General features: G+C 42.9%; 2 protein-coding genes across 2 annotated transcripts; both read right to left on the minus strand.

Annotated features, from left to right (window-relative positions):
* Positions 1-6,454: 6,454 nt before the first annotated feature.
* On the minus strand, positions 6,455-11,650 carry LOC125742870 (40S ribosomal protein S15a-like). Its single transcript, XM_049015285.1, has 5 exons — positions 11,492-11,650; positions 10,382-10,526; positions 9,979-10,058; positions 9,816-9,901; positions 6,455-6,589 (listed from the first exon to the last, which is right to left on the minus strand). Exons 2-5 carry the CDS (start codon positions 10,512-10,514, stop codon positions 6,496-6,498), a joined length of 393 nt encoding a protein of 130 aa, XP_048871242.1. The 5' UTR covers positions 10,515-10,526; positions 11,492-11,650; the 3' UTR covers positions 6,455-6,495.
* A 2,644-nt stretch (positions 11,651-14,294) lies between these two features.
* Positions 14,295-22,836, minus strand: LOC125742807 (ADP-ribosylation factor-like protein 6-interacting protein 1). Its single transcript, XM_049015174.1, has 7 exons — positions 22,734-22,836; positions 19,171-19,351; positions 18,236-18,369; positions 17,497-17,616; positions 16,492-16,609; positions 15,803-15,887; positions 14,295-15,284 (listed from the first exon to the last, which is right to left on the minus strand). Exons 2-7 carry the CDS (start codon positions 19,204-19,206, stop codon positions 15,166-15,168), a joined length of 612 nt encoding a protein of 203 aa, XP_048871131.1. The 5' UTR covers positions 19,207-19,351; positions 22,734-22,836; the 3' UTR covers positions 14,295-15,165.
* Positions 22,837-22,895: the final 59 nt, after the last annotated feature.

Consider the following 22,895-nt stretch of genomic DNA (forward strand, 5'->3'; position numbering starts at 1 on the left):
GTCCCACAGCCACACACGTTTATAGTTTATTATACAAAACGATTTCAAAAGCTGAATATTTTAAAAATTACAGGACAATCGGCATGTCAGAAGCATATAATTCAGCGGCAGTCCTTTACTGCTCACAGAGGGAGGGGCTGAACAAGTGGACCGGACCTTCTCCGGAGCGCTTGCCCCAGCAGGAGCCCGGCTGGGGAACGTGCCCTTGAGGACGGCATCCGGCGCTGGATAGATGGCAGCCGTCCTGTCCATAAATTCACAGCTTTCCCAAACATCTCATTCGTCATGCAGACCTTCGTCTTCCCTAAAAACAACCCTCCCCCACACTTTCACAGATGCACATCACGTACGCGGGGTGACTGGGCAGTGTAACAGCAGGCACACATGAATTTGTTACTGCCTTTAAAGTGACTGGATGAAAGTATAACCCCCCCCCCCAGCCAGTCTGCAATTTCTAAATCATCTGCAGAGAGAGAGAAAAAAGACAATGCTGTACATGAAAGGTGGAGTTTATGTGCTGATGCTTTAGGATCCCTGTAGCCAGGTGTGGCAAAGAGCCCTGGAGAGATACAATATAACTGCACTACAACTGTAGCACTGTAATGCCTGTCCTGTCAAGAATGTTGCATTTTTTCATTACATTGTGCATTGTACGGGGCTGAGACGTCAATAACGCTTTAGCTGACTTTACACCTGTTACAGACAGCCAAGTCAGTCCCCCTTAACGTGGATCCTCAGCGGTAAAGTGCGGTAGCTGTGATTTAGCTGTGGGTTAGATGGAACTCGGAACGGACACACAGTTCTACTAACCCCTGTCTCAGACAACCAGGCCGTTCCACCTTAATGTGGTTCCTAAGCAGTAAAGCTGTAATTTGTCTCTGAGTTAGAAGTACTGCTAACACCTGTCTCACACAGCCAGGATGTGCTATAAACACACTTTCTGCTGTGACTATTCAGGTGCTAATATCTCCAAATATGTATTTCCCTTCCAAAAGATGCCAATTAATAAAAAAAAAAAAAACAATGAAAAATTAGATTAGTGGCTGACTGTTATTTAAATTTTAATGCTAATTAGTGTTTACACTAGACAGAAAAAAAACAGCCCACAATTTCTGACAATGGCCTTTGGCGCTTGTGGAGATGCTGCCCCCTGGTGCTTACATAGTGAAATGCAGAGAGATCCTGTTTTTTTTAAGGCACATGGACACATATTTGGGGCTAAAAGTAGTATTCTTATTTTTACATCCAAGTTACAAATAAATGTTATGGTTTCGTTTCACTTCTTTTTTATCGAGTTACATTCAGCATTTGCCTGGAGCCGGCTGCCTCTGGCCTGCTGTGTAGTCTGAGATAGGGCTGGCATCAAATTTTATGCTTTGAGGAATCTCTGGTTAGATTTCGAACAAGAGAAGGTGAAGAGAGATTTAGGAAGCTGAATTTCACCTCAGGTTGGTGTGATTTTGGGCTTGCGGTGCAGTCCCTGGCTGGTCATATATCAGGGCAGAGACACACATGCCCAGACTCCTGTACCCACAGCTGCCCAGCTCCCTGACTGACGTAAGCTTTGCAGGATCTCTCCCCATATAGCCTGATGAATCACCATCCCCATGACATTACATACGCTATAATTACATTCACCAGATTAAAACTTTATTACTGAAGAACCCATTTAGCAGATCTGGATCCTTTTTACAATAAGTCACACTGACATTTTCTTTAACAAATTCTAAATAATGCAGCCATTTTAAAACTTTAACGCCGTCGTTGTAAAACTTTAATATGATTGAAAGATGTTACGTTATTCTTTGAGGCCAGGACTATAACTGATCCCCTTATTGGATGTGATCATGTCACAGACATTTCAACATTACACTGAAAGAAAGACCATTTCAAACGAAATTCTTTAAGACATGGCAGATGACATATTAGTGCCTGTAAGTAAAAAGAGAGTAACACGAAAGAGCTTTTTGCAGGATTTGGGTCAAGCAGGTTAAACAAACCTATCTATTATTATGTGGGATTATTTTAAGGCTACTTGTGTTACGTCCATATAAGTACAGGGTATTCTTTTAAAAAAATGCAAGCTAATTTCAGGGTGTGTTAATATAGCCCAAAGGATTTAATATAAATAAATAAAAATGAACTACATGTACATTCTAAATATTGATTGGATTGTCCGAATGAAGAAAATTCCTGAATTTAACTGAGTAAATTTGATCATTTTACTTTAAAGGCAAATTAAGCTCTACCATAGCATAAGCTTATTACAGTATATAAATAATGTCCAGCTGCCCTGGAGAAGTCCATCCATCCACAGCCCCCTTCTCCGGTTGATCTCAGCTAGGCAGTGACTGGCTGAGGCCTAAAAAGACAAACTGGAAGAGCCCATCCCTATTTTGGTTCTCAGAAGACCATCCTGAATCTCCCAACCACAATACAGGCTAACCTTTAGCCACTCAGCCAGGGGCAAGAGGGGTGGCAGCAAAACTCGACTCGGCAGCCTGGTCACCTCCGGCCCCAGCCAATGGGGGAGCAGTCAGCAGGAAAGCATCTTGGCTACTTCCGGCTCTAGCCAATACAAGAGTAGCCAGCGGGAATGCACCCTGGTCACCTCCAGCCCCAGCCAATGTGACAGCAGCCAGCAGGCATACAGGCTGGCCACATCTGGCCCTAGCCAATGGGAGAGCAGTCAGCAGGCACTGACGCTGGCTTCCTCCGGCCCCAGCCAATGGGAGAGCAGCCAGCAGGCACGCACGCTGGCTTCCTCCGGCCCCAGCCAATGAGACAGCAGCCAGCAGGCACACATGCTGGCCACATCTGGCCCTAGCCAATGGGAGAGCAGCCAGTGTTCTAGGCAGCAGGGGCCACACTCAGAAGCTAATGACTGTGTTATAGAGATTAACGGTTGCTTTTAATAGCACATGCTTCTTGCTGCCCTACAAATCAGGAGCTCCCAGACAGGACTGAATTAGCTGTTATCATTTCTGCCCTACAGTTAAACTATTTTGAGTAATTATGGTGAGTTTGTCTAGTAGACACTCTCGTTCCAATTGACATCCCATTTTCTGTGGGTGAGGGTGGGGTGGGAGGGGGCACCATCATTATTCAAGCAAATAAGGAACAAATAAAGAATCTATGTATAGGTCTGACAGTCCTTAAATTTCAAACTATATTAAATTGTTTGTTTCAAGTTCATATTCATAGAAAGTTTTTACGTTTTAGTATAAAATAATTCACACATTTAACATATATTGGATTAGACATTTCACTGAATTCAGATTTCTTTGTACATTTCTGGCTTTGTGAAGCACGTTAACTGACACATCCAGTGAGCTCCTGTTAGCATCATGGATGCACTGTAGATCTGTGCAGTTCACACACACTTCAGCTGTCTTTAAAGAGAGAAATAAGGCAACTGTCAGAGAAGGAACGGAAGCTTCTGGTACTTCATCAGGGGTCAAGAGCTTCCAGCAGAAGCAGGTCAAATATCCTCAACTAATCTGTGTCTATATGTCAGCTGTACAACCGGTCAAACAGCAGATTTTTGGACATGAATTAGCCAGTTGTAATGTCTGCAAATCTGTACCATACAGCTACATTGTTATTATTATACATGTTTTGGGGCTGGAATAGAAGGTTAATAGTTAATATAGCTCTTAGAGGCAGACTCATAGACGGAAGGTACCATGTTTATGGCCTAGTAGAGGGTATCTGAGGCCGGAGTAAATATGAAGCAATATAAATAGGGATGAGTCACTTTGGATAAAAGCACTGGGCAAGTACCCAAATGTACACACAGATATAGACAGGCAGGGATAAGCTGCTAGAAGTGCGAAAGATTTTATGAAATAAAAGCCTTTCGTAGTATTGTAAAAACAGTCAATAAAGTGTTTAAGTAAGGTAAGCATGCAAGCACATGGACTTGCATCTGAATACAATCTGTTTACTTAGCTAGATCACAAGAGACACAGCACGGATCAGTTACCAGAGACCTACCTCTGTACTGCTAACAGCAGGCAACAGAATGACTGCTTCAATGCTTACAGGCAGCGCCCCCTACTGTTAAAAAACAGTGTCTGACTCTGAATCATATCAGCTATCAGAGGACCACCTATCGCCTGCTAATATGAGCTGATAACAGAATCCCCACTGTAAGGCTTACAAACAGTGCCACCTGCTGTTAGAAAACAGCATTCAACACACTCCACTGTATCAACCATGAGTGGACCACCTCTTAACAGCAAATATCAACTGACAATAGAATCGCCACTGTAAGGCGTACAAACGTCGCCCCCTGCTGTTAGAAAACAGTTAGCATCTCAGCCCATTGACCTTGTGCATTTTCACATCATGATTTTCTTAGGAGATTGATCCATCCAGAATGATTTTGCATTTTTTATATATGAATCCCATTTACAGGAGAGGACATTACCGGCATAATTCAGCTCAGCATCTTGCTCGGGAGTCCAATAAAATCCAAAAACATTCAGTCCGGAATTGAAGCATCGCCCTTGGCAACGAATGGGACAAACTTCAACTGAGCATCATCGTGAGTGAAGGCGTTCATAAAAATGGCCTCATTAGAATAATAACGACTCAGCTCAAGGCCAGCTGTTTGTTCATTTTCACGTCTGACAGAGGAACGCCATGGTGCTTTAACGGGCTCATTAAAGCAAACAGGAAGACCATGCCTCCTGCCCGCAGTGCTGCAGCTGCAGTGTGACCGCACGGGTCCATCCTCTGCATCCCATGTGTGTCGATCTTTAGTGCCGGTGAGTCACACAGCAGAGCCGGCCGGGACGGAGTGTGTGTCTCACTGGGAAATATGACAACCAGTGCTCCAGAGTGCCTCCCGCAGATACAGTGGCAAACATCCTGTGGTTGCTTTGAAGAAGCCTGTGTTTATGTCAGTATGACATGAAACTAAAACTGAAGCAGCAGTAATATATTCAAAAATGTTCAAACAAGCTGCTTTACAGAAACATGATGGCACCTTCCTGTAGCTAAATATTTTTTTAAAAAAAACTTCACAAAGGAAATCTTTTCCTCAAGGTCCTTTTGTGGTGCAACCCTACATAGATTTCAAATAAGAATTAAAAAAAATATTTGTGCACAAACACCACATATAACAACATTCCCCTAAACCCAGGCTTACTTCGGAAGGAGAAGCATGCCGTCAGGAGATAAGAGCTTCAGAGGAAGCCAATCTGCATGCACAGGAAACAGGAAACAAGCCCGTACACTTCCTGTTGTGCAGGGTGATGCGCTGATCGTGTGCTGGTGCAGGAGACACCATGCGCCCCAGTGAGTAGGGGGGTTAAGCCATTAGAGAACCACAAATCCTTGGGCTCTCACCACCTATAATACTGATCTGTTGTCCATTTGATAACTAATTTAATTCGTCCCCAAGGGAACTGGTATCCCACCCAGGGTGCACCTCAGCCCTGCAGCTCTGGCCAGAATAAGCAGCTGGAAGCAGGATGTATGGATGGATGGCTTAATAAATTTAATTCAGGCTGCAGAAATAATCGTGTAGCTTCAAGGAGCTGCCTGTCCAGCATATCAAATCAGTCTCTGTTCCTCACGTTCGTCTCCAAGGGATGGCGCCCGGCAGGTGGCATTTCAGCAATTAACACTTTGCAAACAGAACCCACAGGCAGGCCGTTTCTGAACAAGGGCAGGAGTGTGGAGAAGAAAACACCAGCAGGGGGGAAGACGGCAAGCAGGAGGAAAACAACGCTGGTGTTTCAGCTTCCGGTTTCCTCGCAGGTGCACTGCAACGTAACATTCCCATGGACCCCTGGGGTGGAGCTCAGCAAGCCTGGACACGAAGAACACAGCTCCAGGAAGAAAAACAGATTCAAGATTTCTCACATCTTAACTGTTAAGAATAAATTTGCAAGTGTCCTGATTAAATGTTCAGCAGGAATTATGAGAATTATTCAGAACCCTGTATATTCGAGTCATATTCTCATTACCTTATGTAATTTGCATATCTTAAATATAAATGCATACAGTCTTAACCTTCTCATTACAGGCACATTCAACAGTACAGATGGACACAAGCTTTTAATTTGAATATCGTTCAAAATACAGTGCTTTCTCCACTGGATACTAAATACGTATATCTCTAGGTATCCATCCAGTTATCCCTCTATAGTATGCCTTTCCAGTGTGGACTTCCTTGGAGCTCATCTCCAGCACCACAGGACACAACAATGCCAGGCTGCATCCAGTGGCAGGGCACACACATGCTTGCATTAATAATCACACACTAGAGGTAGAGATTCCAAACAATATGAAGGAACTCACTGCCGTAGTCACATAGAGTGACCGCCAAACAGTCAAACTTTTTACATTAAACTTAATGGACCTACAAAATCAAGAAAAGTTAATTAGTTCAACTAAAGGAAAATGACAGACCGAAAGAGAGACAAAAGCAGGAATCAATACAGCCAGTGGAATCGGATTTATTTGCAAGTGTGTTTTAATCATTTAGAAGAAAAAGCCAAGAATTTTCCCTCCAGTGTGTTTCCGTCGAGCCTCTTCATGGTCCATGATGCCAGCCGAGGTTGTTAACACAATGTACCTGCAGGGAAAAGACACACATACATGGGTGACAAACATGTACACAGGAGAAGCACACGTACGTCAGAGTGACGCATGTACACATTACACGACAGGCACACGTGTACATGGGACATGCACATGTTTGTATTCAACTGGTTTACACACAGTTGGTCCTGCTTCTACATCTTTTCCCTGACCTAGGAATATAATTTTACACACACACACACTTACACACCATGTGTTTTCATCAGGTTTATATTTATAGGGCAGTAAATCCACTCAGCTGGTAAAATTTGCCAGACTGGGAAAGTCATAAAAAACCGAAATGATGCATTTAAAAAGCTGCTCACTATGGGATGCACCTGATAGGAATCTTTATAGGGTGATACCATGCTGTGGACACATTTATTCCAAAAGTTACTACAGGCCATCCGCATATGCAACCCTCTCTTACATTCTGTTATCTACACGGGAACATTCACTGGCGTTAAGGATAATAGGGTGTCCACTGGCTTCCATTCCCATCCACCTTTCTGGTTTAACTGGTAAAGTTAATGATTAGCTATAACTTTTTTTTTTTTGTAACTTCGATGCTTCTCACACTTCATATTTTATACAGTGCTTTTCAAGACACCCAAAGCCCATTAAAGAATCAATGGGGAGTAATTTCCACCATTACCACTGTGTAGCACCCGCCTGGATGACGCAACAGTAGCCATTCTGTGCCAGTGCGCTCAGTACACAGTAACTAGAGTGGTGAAGGGGCAGGGAAGAAGGGATTTCACTAATTATGGCGCTTTTCCCGAGCCATTCCAGAAAATGACAGTTTTCCATTGTAAATGATCTAAACTGTACCTGAGCTGTACCAACTCTGACAATGCCCTGCATGCTAGCAGGGGTGAAAGTGTGACCAAACTCAGCCAGTTGTGTCACCACCATCTGATTGGTTGAAATGCAGGGAAATAATCTATACACTATTCATTATCAGAACTATCGCACATTGTGGTGTATCGATGCATTCCCGATAACTCGGATTTTGAAAATTTCCAATGTCCTGCTTAAAAATGACTAGAGAACAGCTGAATGAAATGGATTCGTAATTTAAAATTACACAAGCGAATGCTAATTCCCATAGCATTTGATGCTACCGGAAATTAGCACACAGTAAATCATGATGTACACTGTCTGAACAGTAAAGAGTCTCTTCGGTTTTATATCACTGTCACTCTCCAATCCCGGCCACACCTCTACCGAGCCGACCATTCTGCAGTGGAAAACTGGAGCAAGCGGGAACCGTGCGGTAACTAATCTCTGTTTGTGGCACGACTTGGGTACGGCTTGGTTCCTGTATACCAGTGGTAAACCGCCATGAGACACAGGGGATGATTAGGAGGCAAGATCTGAAAGGACCACAGCGGGCAGTTTTAGCCACGATATCAGGGTAGCACCCCTCCTCTTTTGAAAGATGCCCATATTTTATGACATCAGAGAGTCAGGACTTCGGTTTTATGTCTCATCCATCGTCCGAAGGAAGGCGCCATTTTTACAGTACATTGTCCACGTCACTGCACTGGGGCACTGGGATCCATACAGGCCACAGGATTGCTAACCTGCTGGCCACACCAACACCTCTACCTTGCCTCCCACTTTTAAACAGGTAAACTCTCTGTCTGGATGCCGACATGCTGCCCCTGATCCTCTCCTGAGGCTCTGTGACCAGTAACCAGTTGTTGCTTGTGGCTGTTGAGCATGTGAGAGGTATTAGATGAGTCCCACATAATCATCTTTAATAGATTCTCCCATTCTGACCTAGGACTCGCTGTACTGATCAATAAACATATTATCAGTACCAGTAACTATCACACAAACATGTTCTCATTCATTACTCAGACAGGGAAGCCCATAACTTCAAATTACTGGGCTAAATCACCTTCAGAGATTAAATAAATTTGATTCATTCAGTCGCTGCCCTCAAAAGACAGCGCTTCATTTACACGTTTGATTTTCATGGTTAATCATTCAGATTTACACGGGAATGCTTGATTCAAAAGAGTCTGACACACTCCGTGAAATGGAACCTGCTACGAAAGTAAAATTACACGGAGAAACCGGCTAATGTTTTTCTTAATAAGTACGGGTTAAGTCGCTGAAGTGACGACAAGAAAATGACCAGTGCAGAGCTCAACTGCGGAGTCACAGGACAGGGCGAGAGGCAATGGGATCATGGTGTTTATCCACGCGCAGCTAGGATAGTGAATACAAACCACATTCCCCAGAATGCACCTCCAGCACATCTACTGGCAAAGAGACTGTCTGTCTATGGTGCTGTCATTTTGTGCCAGACTGACTGTTCAGTTATTTGTAGTTTGTATTTCGTAAATTTTATTGTGTTCTATTTATTGGTTACTATGACCATAGAATTATATACCACTATATACTATATAAACATGACCGCAAAATATCTTTAAGTAGTGAACAAATGTACAATATCTGATATATATATATATATATATATATATGCACACACACACACATATTGTGTATATTTATATATATAAAAAACAAAGCTCACTTTGCTGTGTAACCCGTTTACTTAAAAGCAATAGTTTTTAAGCTAATTGTGCTACATGTACATTTACTGCAGATGCCCTTAGCCAGAGCGACTTGCATAAATGCTTAATGATATTGATCATTGAATACATTCTGATACTGGTTTAGCTAAACCCAGCTAAGAATACTATCACACTAAAAACTCTGTTGGCAAGCAATACATTTTTTTAATAATAATGAGTATAACCCAGGAAGTGCTAAATCAAGTACTTCCGGAAAGAGGTAAGTTTTTAGTCGGCGTTTGAATGCACCCATTGACCACATAAGTGTCAGAACAGAGATGAGTCTCCATGCATGTCTTTCTTGCGCATTGAGATGTGAAACATAAAAATGTGCCGTTACCAACTAGTTCCTGAAGTAACCACAGTGTTTCCAAGGTACCTAATGAGGCTTGATGTGGAACCTTCTGGTCCATTTAACTCAAGCACTATGTATAACCAACACCTACATCAATGAGTGCAACCTGACTCTGCCAAGGAGATGTGAGTTTATGTTTGTGAGTTTACCGCATCATGTGGGTTCGACTGAGGCAGCTGCAGCAGGACCAACAAGCTTGACCAAACCCAAGTGATGTCATCGAGCAATCAGGAGTACATCCGGGCAACTGACACCGAGATGGAAAGACCATCACTCACCCAAACTGGCGGGAAGGCAAGAGATTGTTCTGCCACTTCTCCAAGTCCTTCAGCTGCAGGTCGAACCGGGGACTGATAACACCACACTGCCAGACAGGGGGGGGGGGGGAATCAGTGGGAAAGGCATCTTACACAAAAGCCGAGGAGCAGATCGAAAACTCACCTTGTTCAATCTGCCAGTGAGATTAACAACTATCTTTCCAGCCCTGTGGTCATCAATAATCTCAAACTCGCCAATGTAGCCTGCAGAGGATGAGAACAGGATGATGAGGGCACCTCAAACCAAGACAACAACAAAGCACAGTCCCTAGCCTCCACCCCATAATGTGCACACCTCCATCACTGCGAAGTACATGATCCTGTACCGACAGGCGCCCTGTTCCATCAGCCTCTGCACACTCTGCATGGCCCTGTAACTAAATGTGACCATCTGTACCGTAACTGGCTGCTGGTGGTGGGATGTAGCACTGGCCCCCACCCTTGATTGTAACACATGTAATGACCCCAGGGGGGCTGGGAAGGTCCATCAGTCACACTTCCAGGGGTGACGGAGGGGCCTGACTCACCATGCTTCATCATGACGGTAAGGAAGCGCACGATGACCTTGGAGCAGGGCCGGAGCAGAACCTGCCGCTTGCCCCGTTTCTCTGCATTGTTGATGCTCTTCAGGGCATCTGCAAGAACATTCATGCGTACCATGGTGCCCGAAGGCTCAACAGAAAAAAACAAACTGACAGTCAGTGCATTGGAGCTTCCATTTCATATTTAAGCCACATACATACACATCCAACCATCAAACTCTTATCGAGAGACGTGGACAGAGTTGCCAACCTCAGTCAGCTGGCTGGCGTGAGATTTTCAATTTGAGACAATTCTGCACATATATGCACATGCCTTTTCACATATGTAACAGATATATTACCTTGTAGATCGTCTGTAGGGTCTGCAAACTACCCCAATGAATTTGATGTAGGTAATTTAGGTGACTTAACGTGTGAGTGTCACACCAGATGTAGGAGTTGGCAACCCTGTATGGAGCCTGTCAAGTGCACAGGGCAAGCCCACCATCCCGCCACAAAAAATGTCGATACAATTCAAAGTTAACTTACACAGTACTGATTTAAGAAGCACAGAAGCATAAACAGGCCATAAAATGAGTGCACCGCCTACCTATTGAATAGTCTGTAAAGACAATGTTTCTTAATAACACCTGATTGACGTTTAACAAAATAGCTGTCTCATGCGGGAAACATCGCAAACATTTGCAACTCGCCAAACACTCCGCATTTAATCACCTATTCATGTTTCTATGCTCTACAAATGTTCTCATTCATTCAGGTTAAGTTAATAGACATATGACTGAAATACAGAGTATTATCTACTTCGGCCACAACCCGCGAGAAAAAACCTTGGACATTAACCGACTGCTTTTTAAGAGGAGTGCATTAGCTCTGATGATTGGACTCATTGCTTTAAATAAACACGATAAACTAAAGTAAGGAGTGACCTTCAACTTGAGATTAAAACAAATGAAATACTCATCGGGGTTCTGTTAAAACACAACTGTCTAAATAATGTGCTTGTTCGCTTCGGACTTTCCGAACAGACTATTTGGTAAATGCAAAGATGGCTTAGATATTAACTGGATTATCACAAAAGGCACTTATCCGCCTTACCAGCAATGCACTATGGCGGAAAGAAAAGAGAAAAGCGTTCGCGATCAAATTACGTGGAGAAAACGTGATATCGCGAGAACAGCTCCGTGGAGCGTAGGGGCGTGGTCAGGCTGTGCCGCTTTTGAGGCGCGCAGCTGAAAGATGATCCTGTGTTACTGTCAAATATGATCGTTGTTTATTATGTTCATTACTGCAAAACAAGAAAAAAAAAACAATAAGATATCAGCAATCACTTTACCATTTGTACATATTAAAACCAATTACCAAAGCATGATTGAATCGCAACAAATTGTGCTGTTAATGCTGTAAAGTTACATACTACAGTACTGAGAATATACGCAATACGCAAAAACAGCTCACATTAACAATTGCAAATATTAAATCAATTAATAAATATTTGCCTAGTAAAACAAACACCAACCAAGTATGCATTAATTACTTTAAACTACCACTGTTTCAGAAAGGGTACATGTCAGGATCAGCGCCCGGCGAACCCTGCCTTTTGTGTCTCCTTCCCCTCCTTTCTGTCCTCTTCCCTGTTTTTTGCCGCTCTGCCCCAGTGTACCTAGTCCCTAGTGTGTTTTCTCTATTCCCCAGCCTGCTGCATAGGTCAGTGGGCTGCATGTGCAGCTCAGATACTGTTCCTTCATATTATGGTTTTGAGGGTGGCTGGAGATCAGTCTCACCTGTTCTGTTTATTCAATTTTTGTTCTCTTGTGTTTATTTTGTGTTTTCTTATTCTTGAGCTTCCCCAGGCTTATTGTGATTATTTCTGTGTGCTCTTGTTTCTAGTATTTCCTGGTGATGTTCCCCCTAGTGCTTGCTGTATCTTCTTAGTCTTTAGTGTTTTATTCTCTTACTGTAGTTCTCTGTGCTTGGGGTTATTGTGTCCACCTGTCTCTCGTTGCTCCCTGTGTCTCCCTTGATTGGTTCATTGATTAAGTGACACCCGTTCTTTGTTTTTCCCTGGATGTCTGTGTATTTAACTGCCTTCCCTCATTCATTGTAATGTGATGGTGTAATGCTGCCATGTGCTTTGGTCTTTGTACCCCGCTCCCTGGTTGTGTTTCCCTTCTGGTTTTTACAGCTTATTTTAGTGTTAAGTTCTGTTATAGTTTTCTCACCCCTTCATGGTCCTTTATTTGGTGTGATTCTGTTTTCTGTACTTCCCGTAAATAAAACTCCATTTTGTTTTTGAGCCGCAAGTGGATCAGCGCACCTTCTCCCGCCTGCACCGCGCCCTGAGTCCATAGCAAAGACTTGTCAGCTCTAAGGTCTGGCAAGCTCAGAGTGATTAATTGCATCTGCAATATTGTTCAGGGGGGGCAAAGACACCAGTGATTATTCCAGACGAAGCACATCACATTGAGGCTTTGTTTGGCGAGATGTCCGCAACAGATATTACTCAATATGAAATAAAGCTTTAGACAAGGAAGCCATTTTTTCTCATTTAGATGGATATCGTTGCTGTTAAGTATAAGTGATCCTTGACTATGGCCATCTCAAAAGACTGAGATAAGTAGCCATTATGAAAGAGAATAACACAATTTACAGTAAAGACACCATCCACTGGATTCTTTTAAATCACCAGGGAGTTCCTGTAGATAGCAGCTTAGCGGGTAGCAGTGAACTCACATAGCTGTTTGTGGGTTCGGATTCAGTGTGTGTGTGTGTGTGTATGTGTGAGTGCGCGGTTTGCATGTCTCCCAGATGGTCACATGCTTTCCCCCACAGTCCAGAAATATGGATTGGTTTCTCCAAATTGCATCTGTTTACATGTGTCCTAATATGAGCAAGCATATACAATCATAGCCAAAGGTTTTCACAGGGGCACCAGTGCTGTGTTCCGCAAACTTTGCTGCTTCAGCATTTTTAGTTTCTATGGTACACTGAAGGACAATTACTCGTTTAAACATTTCATAACTTTCAACGGCGTTTATTGGCAAATACATCAATTTGATGCAGAGTCAATATTTACAGTGTTAACCCTTCTTTATAACTTCTGCAATTCCCTCTGGCATGCTGGATATCAGCTTCTGGGGCAAATCCTGACTGACGTCGATCCATTCCTGCCTTGTTAGAGATTGGAGTTGACACAATTTGTAGGCTTCTGCTTGTCCACCCGCTTTTTGATGAGTGACCACAGCTTCTCAATGGGATTAAGATCTGGGGAGTTTCCTGGCTACGGATCCAAAATTTCAATGAACACTGCGCCACTTAAGTATCACTTTTGCCGTGTGACATGGTGCTCCACGATGCTGGGAAATACACAGACCATCACCAAATTGTGCTGGGATCATTGGGAGAAGTTGCTCTTGGGAAACATTTGAAAGCCATTCTTTATTCATGGCAATGTTTTTGGGCAGAACTGTGAGTGAGCCCTACTCCCTTGGATGAGGAACAACCCAGCATATGAATGGTCACAGGATGCTTCACTGTTGGCGTGACAGAGGACTCAAAATTGATATATTTGCTAATAAAGGCCTTTGAAACGTATAAAATGTTTATAATTGTTCTTCAGTATGCCATAGAAACATGTAAAAAAAAAAATTGAAAAATGCAGAAGTAGCAAAGTTTATGAAACACAAGGTTTGTGCCACTGTCAAACCTTTTGGCCATGACAGTACTTCCTGCCTCGTGCTTCAGCACCACCTCACATGTATGGATTAACGGAAGGCTTCTTAGATAAGGCCTCTAGAAGCATCATTCTTCAACAAAAATATCTGCAGTTTTTATGCATTTTATAAAAGACGCAAAATTGGTTAATTCAGTTGAGCTCAGATCTTAAGCACAAACACAAGTGTAATGTGTAGCTTTTATTACCATTGGAAAAAAGATGAAAATGAATAAATGAAGGTTTTAAATGATATACATCAAATAAAGGCCAAAATAAAAAGCAGAGGTCAGATATTTACAGAAGTACACTGAAGTCCACTGGCAAAAATCATAATCAGCCAGGGTTCCTGATTCAGTAGGCCAGATATAAAAAAAAATCCAGTTTTCTTTCAGTACAGCAGATTTCAGCACAGTCTGGCACACAGTCTCCCCAAGCAGCTTCTTCTGAATTCCACTTTTCTCATAAAGGCTCATCAAAAAGTGGCAAACTTATGGTACACTTATGGTAAACTTAAAGCCATAAGCTTACATATGCATTACATGTTCAGCTATGATCCTAATTGTCCAGAGTATACTGACCACAACGTCTCAGAATTATCCAGTTTCGTGTCACATTCTGATGTCATGATTCATCCATGTTTCACTAACTGACATACACCGTGACACATACTGCCTATTCTATAGTATAACCTCAGCATAGCATTGAAAATGAACAAGATTAAAAATACTCTTAGCTGTAAACTGGCTTGCCCTTCTGACCTGAGCATTTTAGCCAGTCACTAGTGAAAGCAAGTAGGCCAGACATTGGAGTCTGGTCTTAAAAAGCAGATGTTTAAGGTGGGACTCATGAAGTGCGTGTGGTGAACGACTACTTGTGGTTACCTTTTGTAATAGAGCACAGAACAGGCAACATTTGCTTTGCTCTATCAATTTTGCCTACAGAATTCCTACAGGATCTGTGACTGTTCTTGGAGTGCACTGTAGGAGAGGGGTAAGGTGGGGGTGGCATGGATCAGTCCCAGTGCCAAGCAAACAAACGTCTCCTGCTTGTCTCCCTTTCACTCGTTTTTCTTCTCCTTATGCTTGAGCAGCTTGTTAATCTCCCTCTTGGCCATGCCGGTGTACTTAGAGAGGATGCCATGCTGGTTAAGGCCGGGGAGGAGGAGCAGCACAGTCACTGTGAACCAGAGGAAGAATCAAGGTCAAAGAGTAACTCCAGCTTGGAACTGTCGCAGGTTTAAGCTCCTATCGGTGAGGTAAGGTGATTAAGCACCAGGAGCTGAAGATAAGTGAAACATTGGCCTCCTTGGTTGTCCTAGATCTGATGTCCTATTTTCACACTAGCAGGGGAGGTGTGTTCAATGACTGTCACACTTGCCCAAATCCATGAGTAAGCAAAGCTGGAACACAACTGTAAAAATGAACTTTACATTCCTTATCAGTAAATATATAACGAAGGAATAATTTTTCTGTTATCTTCCATTGAATTCTACTCTTGGTAGCTTTGTTAGTAAAGACTGCAGACTTCATCAAATAAATAACAAACCTATTATAACAAACCTATTTCCAAATAAACCACGACATCGGTCAAATGCTTAGGTGGAGAGCAACCCAATGATGTTGGGAAATTGCCTGAGGCTGCATCATATCTTCTTTGTTTCAGTATAGAACTAGTAGGTCTATCATTTTCCTTACCGATCAGGTAGGTTAGGAATAGGTTGTGGACCTGCTGCCCAATCCAGGCCATCACTACCAGACAGGAGATCACAGACAGGAAGTACTGCAGAGGAATCAGGAAAACTCGGCTTCAAAGTTGGATAAGATTAGGGTTAAGCCCTTCTTTCGGTTTCCTACACAGCTAGGTAGGGTCAAGGTTAACTGAACAAGAGCAAAACGTAATCTTTGGCAGTTGAGTAGGTGTACAATGCTAAATTGCTTGATTGTAGCACAACTTTAATAAATTGAAAGTGATTAATTGTCGACAAACCGCAGCACAGAGTGCACAAGCACAAAAAGTGTCCTCAGATATTGTGACATAGTAGCAGGCAGATATTATTTAACGCCTGGGGAGGGGTGCATGGGGGCGGTACCTTGCTGGTAAGAGATTCAAACAGCAACATTTTCATCACTACCACACTTCTCTGACCATTAGGCCACCACATCCCCAAAGCAGTGAAATGACAAGTAAAGCAGAAATGTCCAATTTAAGCTTTTTAAAGACTCCTCTGAAGTCTTCAAAGAATATCTCAGTGGCTGCCTCTGAGTGGTTGCATTTACCTGTATGGTCGGGGCATTTACAGCTAATAATAATTACAGTTTACAAAGCAATGCACCAGCATCACCAGTACAGCATGTGGCTCTCCCCAGGTTCACTCCCTGTTCACCATTTTTGGTTTCTCCTCCTTGAGGGCAAAGATTCGCCTCCACCAGCCCAACAGACGCCTCTGGACCTTCACAAGGTTTCCACAGATCTCATGGAAGCGCTGCTGTTGTTCGGTGGTCCTGTAGAAAAGGCCGGAAGGGAGAGACACCCGAAATCAGAGTGACTGACGTCACGATTTCAAATTAACACAAAAACAGCAATAGATGCAACAGACCACTGCACCGTTAATCTCATTATTTTTTAAACAATTAAAAGAGCAACGTTCACGCAGAAGGATGCAAAGTTCTTTTCATCCTTTGGAAAACCATAACATGAACGCAAGAGGTGACCCCAGACACAAAAGCCTTAATTGCACTGCACTTTGCAAACGGTTGGATGAACACTTTCTGGATAGTGTCATGTTGTGACACCAGCAGCACTGAACTAATTAATTACAGTGCTCTGGGTAGCATCACAACAGCTCTTGGAAGTCGATTAAATTTAATTTGCGTGAAGAAGCTCTGAACTTAAAGCTTTAAGAATAATGGAGAAACCCCTGTGGTCCACAATTAATAACCTTCAATCTGCGTGTATGACAACAACCATGGATTCATGCATGCAACCTGTAAATAACGGAGATGACAGAAGATGAATGACTCCCAGCTAAAGAGTCTTTAACATGGATGGTCTCAAGACTCTGCACCAGTCTACTGAGATCAGTTCAGATTATAGGCTCCAAGTAGGCCAGCAATCATTAACCAGGACGTCGTAATAGGTCAAGGCTATGCTAATAAGTAAAATGTCTATATTTAACAGTAACATGAATAATCTCACATCAGCAAAAACCACCAATAATGCCAAGAGCACCAATGAGTCACTTCCCTGGAACAAAAGTGCATCCAAAACAGCATCAAGAGTTCCAGTGTAGCTTAATTTACTTTGCGGTAAAATCATCAGACTGCCATAGCTGTGCTTACCATGTGTGAACAGCCAATTTTTGATGCACAGTGTCCTGAGCAGAACTTACCATTTGCTGGAGCCAAAGATCTTCGGGGCCAGGGTTGGAACAAGGTAATCAGCCAGACACAGGAGGATCACGCTAGAGGAGACACCGGTCAATACTGAAGGATCCAGGTAGTAGATCAGCCTGCCAGAGGAGAGACGTGGTCAGCAAGGACTGCACACTGTCTAAAGGGAAGGTAGATATTAATAACCGTCACCAGTGCAGGGAGCAATGACACCATCCGCAGCTCAGATTTGATCAAATTAACATATATCAAGTAACCATGGCCAACTCCAAACATCAGAATCTGATGTTCACTTTGTACCTGTGACAAACATACAAAGAGGATGGCAGCATCCTCACATCCTTCCTACCAGCACACAGCTATATCGAGGCCAAAACCTCTGCAGAAAGCACCCACGAGAATTTCGCTATCACCGCCACTGTGAATAACGAACGAGGCTAGAGACCAGAGAAGGTAGGACACTTATATTTCACAAAACAAGGACTTGGCTTGACATCACAGCAGGTGTATCTAAGAATGAAAATGCTACACATTTAAGACTTTCGGAGGACACTACAATAAATGTTGTATTGTATAGCATAGAATTCACTGCCCCTCCTTTTTAAAGGGACATGCATCTATATAGCAAAGCTCCCGCGACAGAAACCCGCAGGGTCTGATCGCCCTTAGGCAGAGTGACACTAGTGAGCCAATTGCACAACATGGGCAATGGGTCCGAGGGCAGCCTCCTGTACACACGTGAAGAGCATAGTGGTGACTCCGATAAGGGCGCCGGGAAACCAGGGTTTCTGCCAGCGCAGGACATGGTCAGCAGCCAGGATCACCTCGCCCCACCCCTGAAGCTGCTCCTCCAGTTGTGAAATCTCCTGCGCCTTAGGACAAATAAACGGAATGTGTGTCAGCATAAGGGGCAGCTTATTTAAACTTCATACCTGTACCATCACATACCAACACACTGCACTCCCATGACTGCATCCTACACCAAATGTTATAAATTATTTGTGAGCTAGAAACATAAAACGAACTAACTCCCCCCCCAAGGCCAGACCTGGATTTCTGATAAGAGAAATAGGTTACAGCTGAAAGACTAGTACTAAAGGCACAAAAGGAGAAACCACTGCTGTCTAATTTTTAATAATTATGAGTTTAGATTATTTAAAGTTTAGATTTGTTCTGTTATACGTGTTAAAATATATCACTAGTCCTAGTTCAAGGCGTTTAGGGAGCTAGAAGGTCAGACTTGGCTGTTTATCAGACCGCCAGTATCCTGTCCCCCATCGAGCAGATACTGCAGAGACGGCGTGAGGTGTAGAATTTGTGTCCATCCATCATGTACTTAACCAAATGGCAAAAGGCAGGTTACCAAACTAAATGGTGATTTGGACGTATTGCGGCCAACGCCAAATAGCAGAAGAGACACCCCCACGAACCGATCCCCTAAGTTCCATCCCAGCCGTACCTCGGCCTCAGCCTATCACATAATCCACATTGATTTTTATATAATTTGTAGAATATGGATGTAAGTGTGAAATAAGACACCTGTCTTGCAGCTAACGGGTTCTATTAAAATGCTGACTGGCTCTTCGCCATTTTCCGCATTTTTATCTGATCTAATAGCAAAATCAGCAAACCAAACACGCTAGGCGCCGGCACCATGCTAGCGGGACACATACCAGGAGATTTGTGCTCTTGTTGTCGCCGTCTGCCATGGTGCGATGTCTCCGGCCAGCGTCTGTATCTGACCTCAGCTTCGACAATGCGGATTCCGGCGCACCGCAGGCAGTTTACTCCGTGTTAACCGCTAGTCGACCAGTCCGCTCTGAGGTATTATGGGACTTGTAGTTGTATTTCCAACTGAAACATTACGAACGGTAAATTTGTATTGAGCAAATATCCCCTAAAGTAACAGATTATTTTATCTAAATATTATAATTAATCGACTGCTTAATTATTTCAATAATTAAGTCAATTCCAAACATCAGAATCTGAGACGGATGCCTTGGAATAATATTTCAATCACCTGTCAAGATTTCCCCCCATAATATAATATAATATAATATATATAATTATGATGTATTATATTATATTATTTTATCCATCCTTCCATTTTCCAAACCGCTTATCCTATTGGGTCGCGGGGGGTCCGGAGCCTATCCCGGAAGCAATGGGCACGAGGCAGGGAACAACCCTGGATGGGGGGCCAGCCCATTGCAGGGCACACTCACACACCATTCACTCACACATGCACATCTATGGGCAATTTTTAGCAAGTCCAATTAGCCTCAGCATGTCTTTGGACTGTGGGGGGAAACGGAGTACCCGGAGGAAACCCCACGACGACATGTGGAGAACATGCAAACTCCACACACATGTGACCCAGGCGGAGACTCGAACCCGCGTCCCACAGGTGTGAGGCAACAGTGCTAAGCACTGCACCACCGTGCCACCCCCATATTATATTATATTATATTATATTATATTATATTAGACACATACATACAAATTGCACTGACTGATGTAAATATAGTTGTATGCCTATGTAGCGGATATTGCAAAATATACAGAATAGTGGCATAATTTATGAACTTTAGGTGACTGACGTTTTATAAAATCTGATGGCTGATTGAATGAAGGACCTGCAGAAGCGTTACTTGCATGTTGGATTCAGTAGTCTGTTGCTGAAGGAGCTTCCTAATGTCCTCACTGTGTCATGCAGGGGGTGAGAGGGAATGACCATAATGGACGTAAATTTGGCCAGCATCCTCCTCCTCACCAGTCTGTAATGTCCATTAAAGCCTCTGCAGTCACACATTCAAGTAACAATGAAAATGCATTTGAAACCTTCGGAGGACGCTGCAATAAATTTTGTACTCACACATCCACACCGCGCCACACACACATGTTTATATTCATATCATTGTGGGGACCAGCAAACCCCTATTCCAAACTATGACAACTTCAATCCCTGCCCAGCCCTAACTTTAAGTCTCTCTCTCTCTCTCTCTCTCTCTCTCTATATATATATATATATATATATATATATATATATATATACACACACACACACACACACACATACACACACATCCGGGATAGGCTCCAGACCCCCCGCGACCCAGTAGGATAAGCGGTTTGGAAAATGGATGGATGGATGGATTATTATTTAAAAAAAAAAAAAAAAAAAAGAGTTTTCCCTTGTAGGGACCAGAAAAATGTCCCACAAGATTTAGCCCAGAGTCCAGGAAGTGTGAGATGACATGGCTACCTACTGTTAATGGTTTTTCATTTAATTATGATGAACGCATAATGCTTTTTTGAGTACCCTGTCTCATGCCTTGTGCTTCCTAGCAAGCTCACCACGACCCTGAACTGGATATTAAGATACGGAGATTTATAAATTGATTACAAAGAGAGGAGGTACATTTTATTTGTGAAATTCAAGTGGCTGTAAAGGTGAAGTGTCACGCAAGGAAATACAGTAATCAAGCCCTGGCAAAGTAACATTACGAAACGGCAGAAATTCTGTGGCTTAGTTATATGCTTCAGATGCTTTTTTAAAGTATCATCAGAGCTGCCCTGATAAGAGTGACTCATCTGGTCTGTAAAGATCATATTGTAATGCTTAGCGTAGTACAGGACAGAGATGCTTTAGAAACTTCATTAGTATTGGATTCCAGGAAGCAACTGTCTTAGCGACTGGAGCAGTAATGTGACAACCAAAAAGAGCAAACATAGCGGAAATGGCGTTTAATTTCTGCACAGGGAGGGAGGTTTGATGGTACAAAGGGACACTGCCTGTCACATACATAGCATGTCATATCGTAATTCCACAAAATATTTCGATTTTTCACGCAAAGATGTGGATCGTATTCCAGTCATCTCAGGGGGAAAATAATTTAGAGATGCCGATTAGCCTGACTGCATGTCTCTGGACTGCTGGAGGGGACTCGACTCACACATACATACTCACACATACAGCGCTGAGGTGGGATTCGACCCCCAGGGTGGCCACAGTACTAATCACCATGCCACGCTAGAAGTTAAATTTAGACCAATAAAAATTTACATTTACAAAAAAGTATTTACAACAACGTCTGTAGTTCTATTATGCTACCAGCAGATGGCACCAATGCACCAGCAGAGAAAAGCGGAGCCCCTAGAGCACGGGTGGCCTGTCTTATCCGCAAAGGGCAGGTGTGTATGCGGGTTTTGGGAGAACCATTAGGTCAGCTGTTCACACCCAGGTGTGAGGGCTCTTCAGCCAATCAGTCCTCTAATTAGTAATCTACATACACAGTGGCCCTTTCTGGGTAAGATTGGCCACCCCTGCCCTAGAGAGTTTAATTACAACTGCCATATACACACTACTCTAGTGTGTGTGTGTGCGTGTGCGTGTGTGCGCCCTTCACTATTCCTTTGGGCCCTTGATTTTTCTTCTTCACTTGTGTAATAGAAATGTCTTTCCTTTGTCACTGGACAAATTCATATTAACTATGAATAATAAGCAATATTTTAAAATCTATATTTTATTGGTCAAATCTTCGGTTCATGCTCAATTCAAATGAAAATCAAAATATTATCAAGTGCAATGAGGGGGGGGGGCTGGGAGGTGTGAACGTCTATTTGAACGTGATGTTTCCCAGCTGAACTGTAATTACATAGTGTGTCCCAAGGCATTTTAAATATTTATTAAAAGACAAATACAAAAGACTGCCTCTCCATACCATTGATTGCAGACCAAATTAAACAGTGCAATCGCAATAGTGCATATTTAAATATAATGCATGAATCATGTTTCTCATAGATTAAGGTGACAAATTAGCCAATTCATTTTTATTCTTTCAAGTATTTCTCAGATTTTGTCTTTGTTTAACCTAGTGGTGAACAGTCCGTGCCTCTGAGAGCCAAAGAGATTCCAAAATATAATTGAAGTAGTTTTATAAAGAGAAGACATCCGGGTTAGAAACTAAGCACTCAGTAATCTCATTACTAGCTGGACATAGAGTATAACAGTATATTTGTCTGATGTTTTTACTTCATTTGGCTGCCCACCTCAATGGGATTTGATTCATTGGTGGCTGTAAAGCACATGCATGTGCCTAACACCAAAAGCAGATGTAACACATTAGCAAATTTTGCTGCAAAAGTAATAACAGTAACTGTTAACAAAAGCAAACACCTTCCAAGAATATTCATTACACATAGTGACACAGACACATAAGTGATTGTGACTTACGTATATGTTAAAGAAAAAGCAACCAGCTGTGATGTTTTCTCCTGCTGTCTGTTTGCCTGCCTGCTTCATTTCGTCTCCCCCAGAGTACACTAGTGGTACTGTGACATCACCCCGTTACCAAGCAACGGCTACCTCCATTAATCAATGGTGCAGTGAAGAGGG

The sequence above is a fragment of the Brienomyrus brachyistius genome, chromosome 5 (assembly GCF_023856365.1).
Source record: "Brienomyrus brachyistius isolate T26 chromosome 5, BBRACH_0.4, whole genome shotgun sequence".
In the NCBI taxonomy this organism is placed as follows: Eukaryota; Metazoa; Chordata; class Actinopteri; order Osteoglossiformes; family Mormyridae; genus Brienomyrus; species Brienomyrus brachyistius.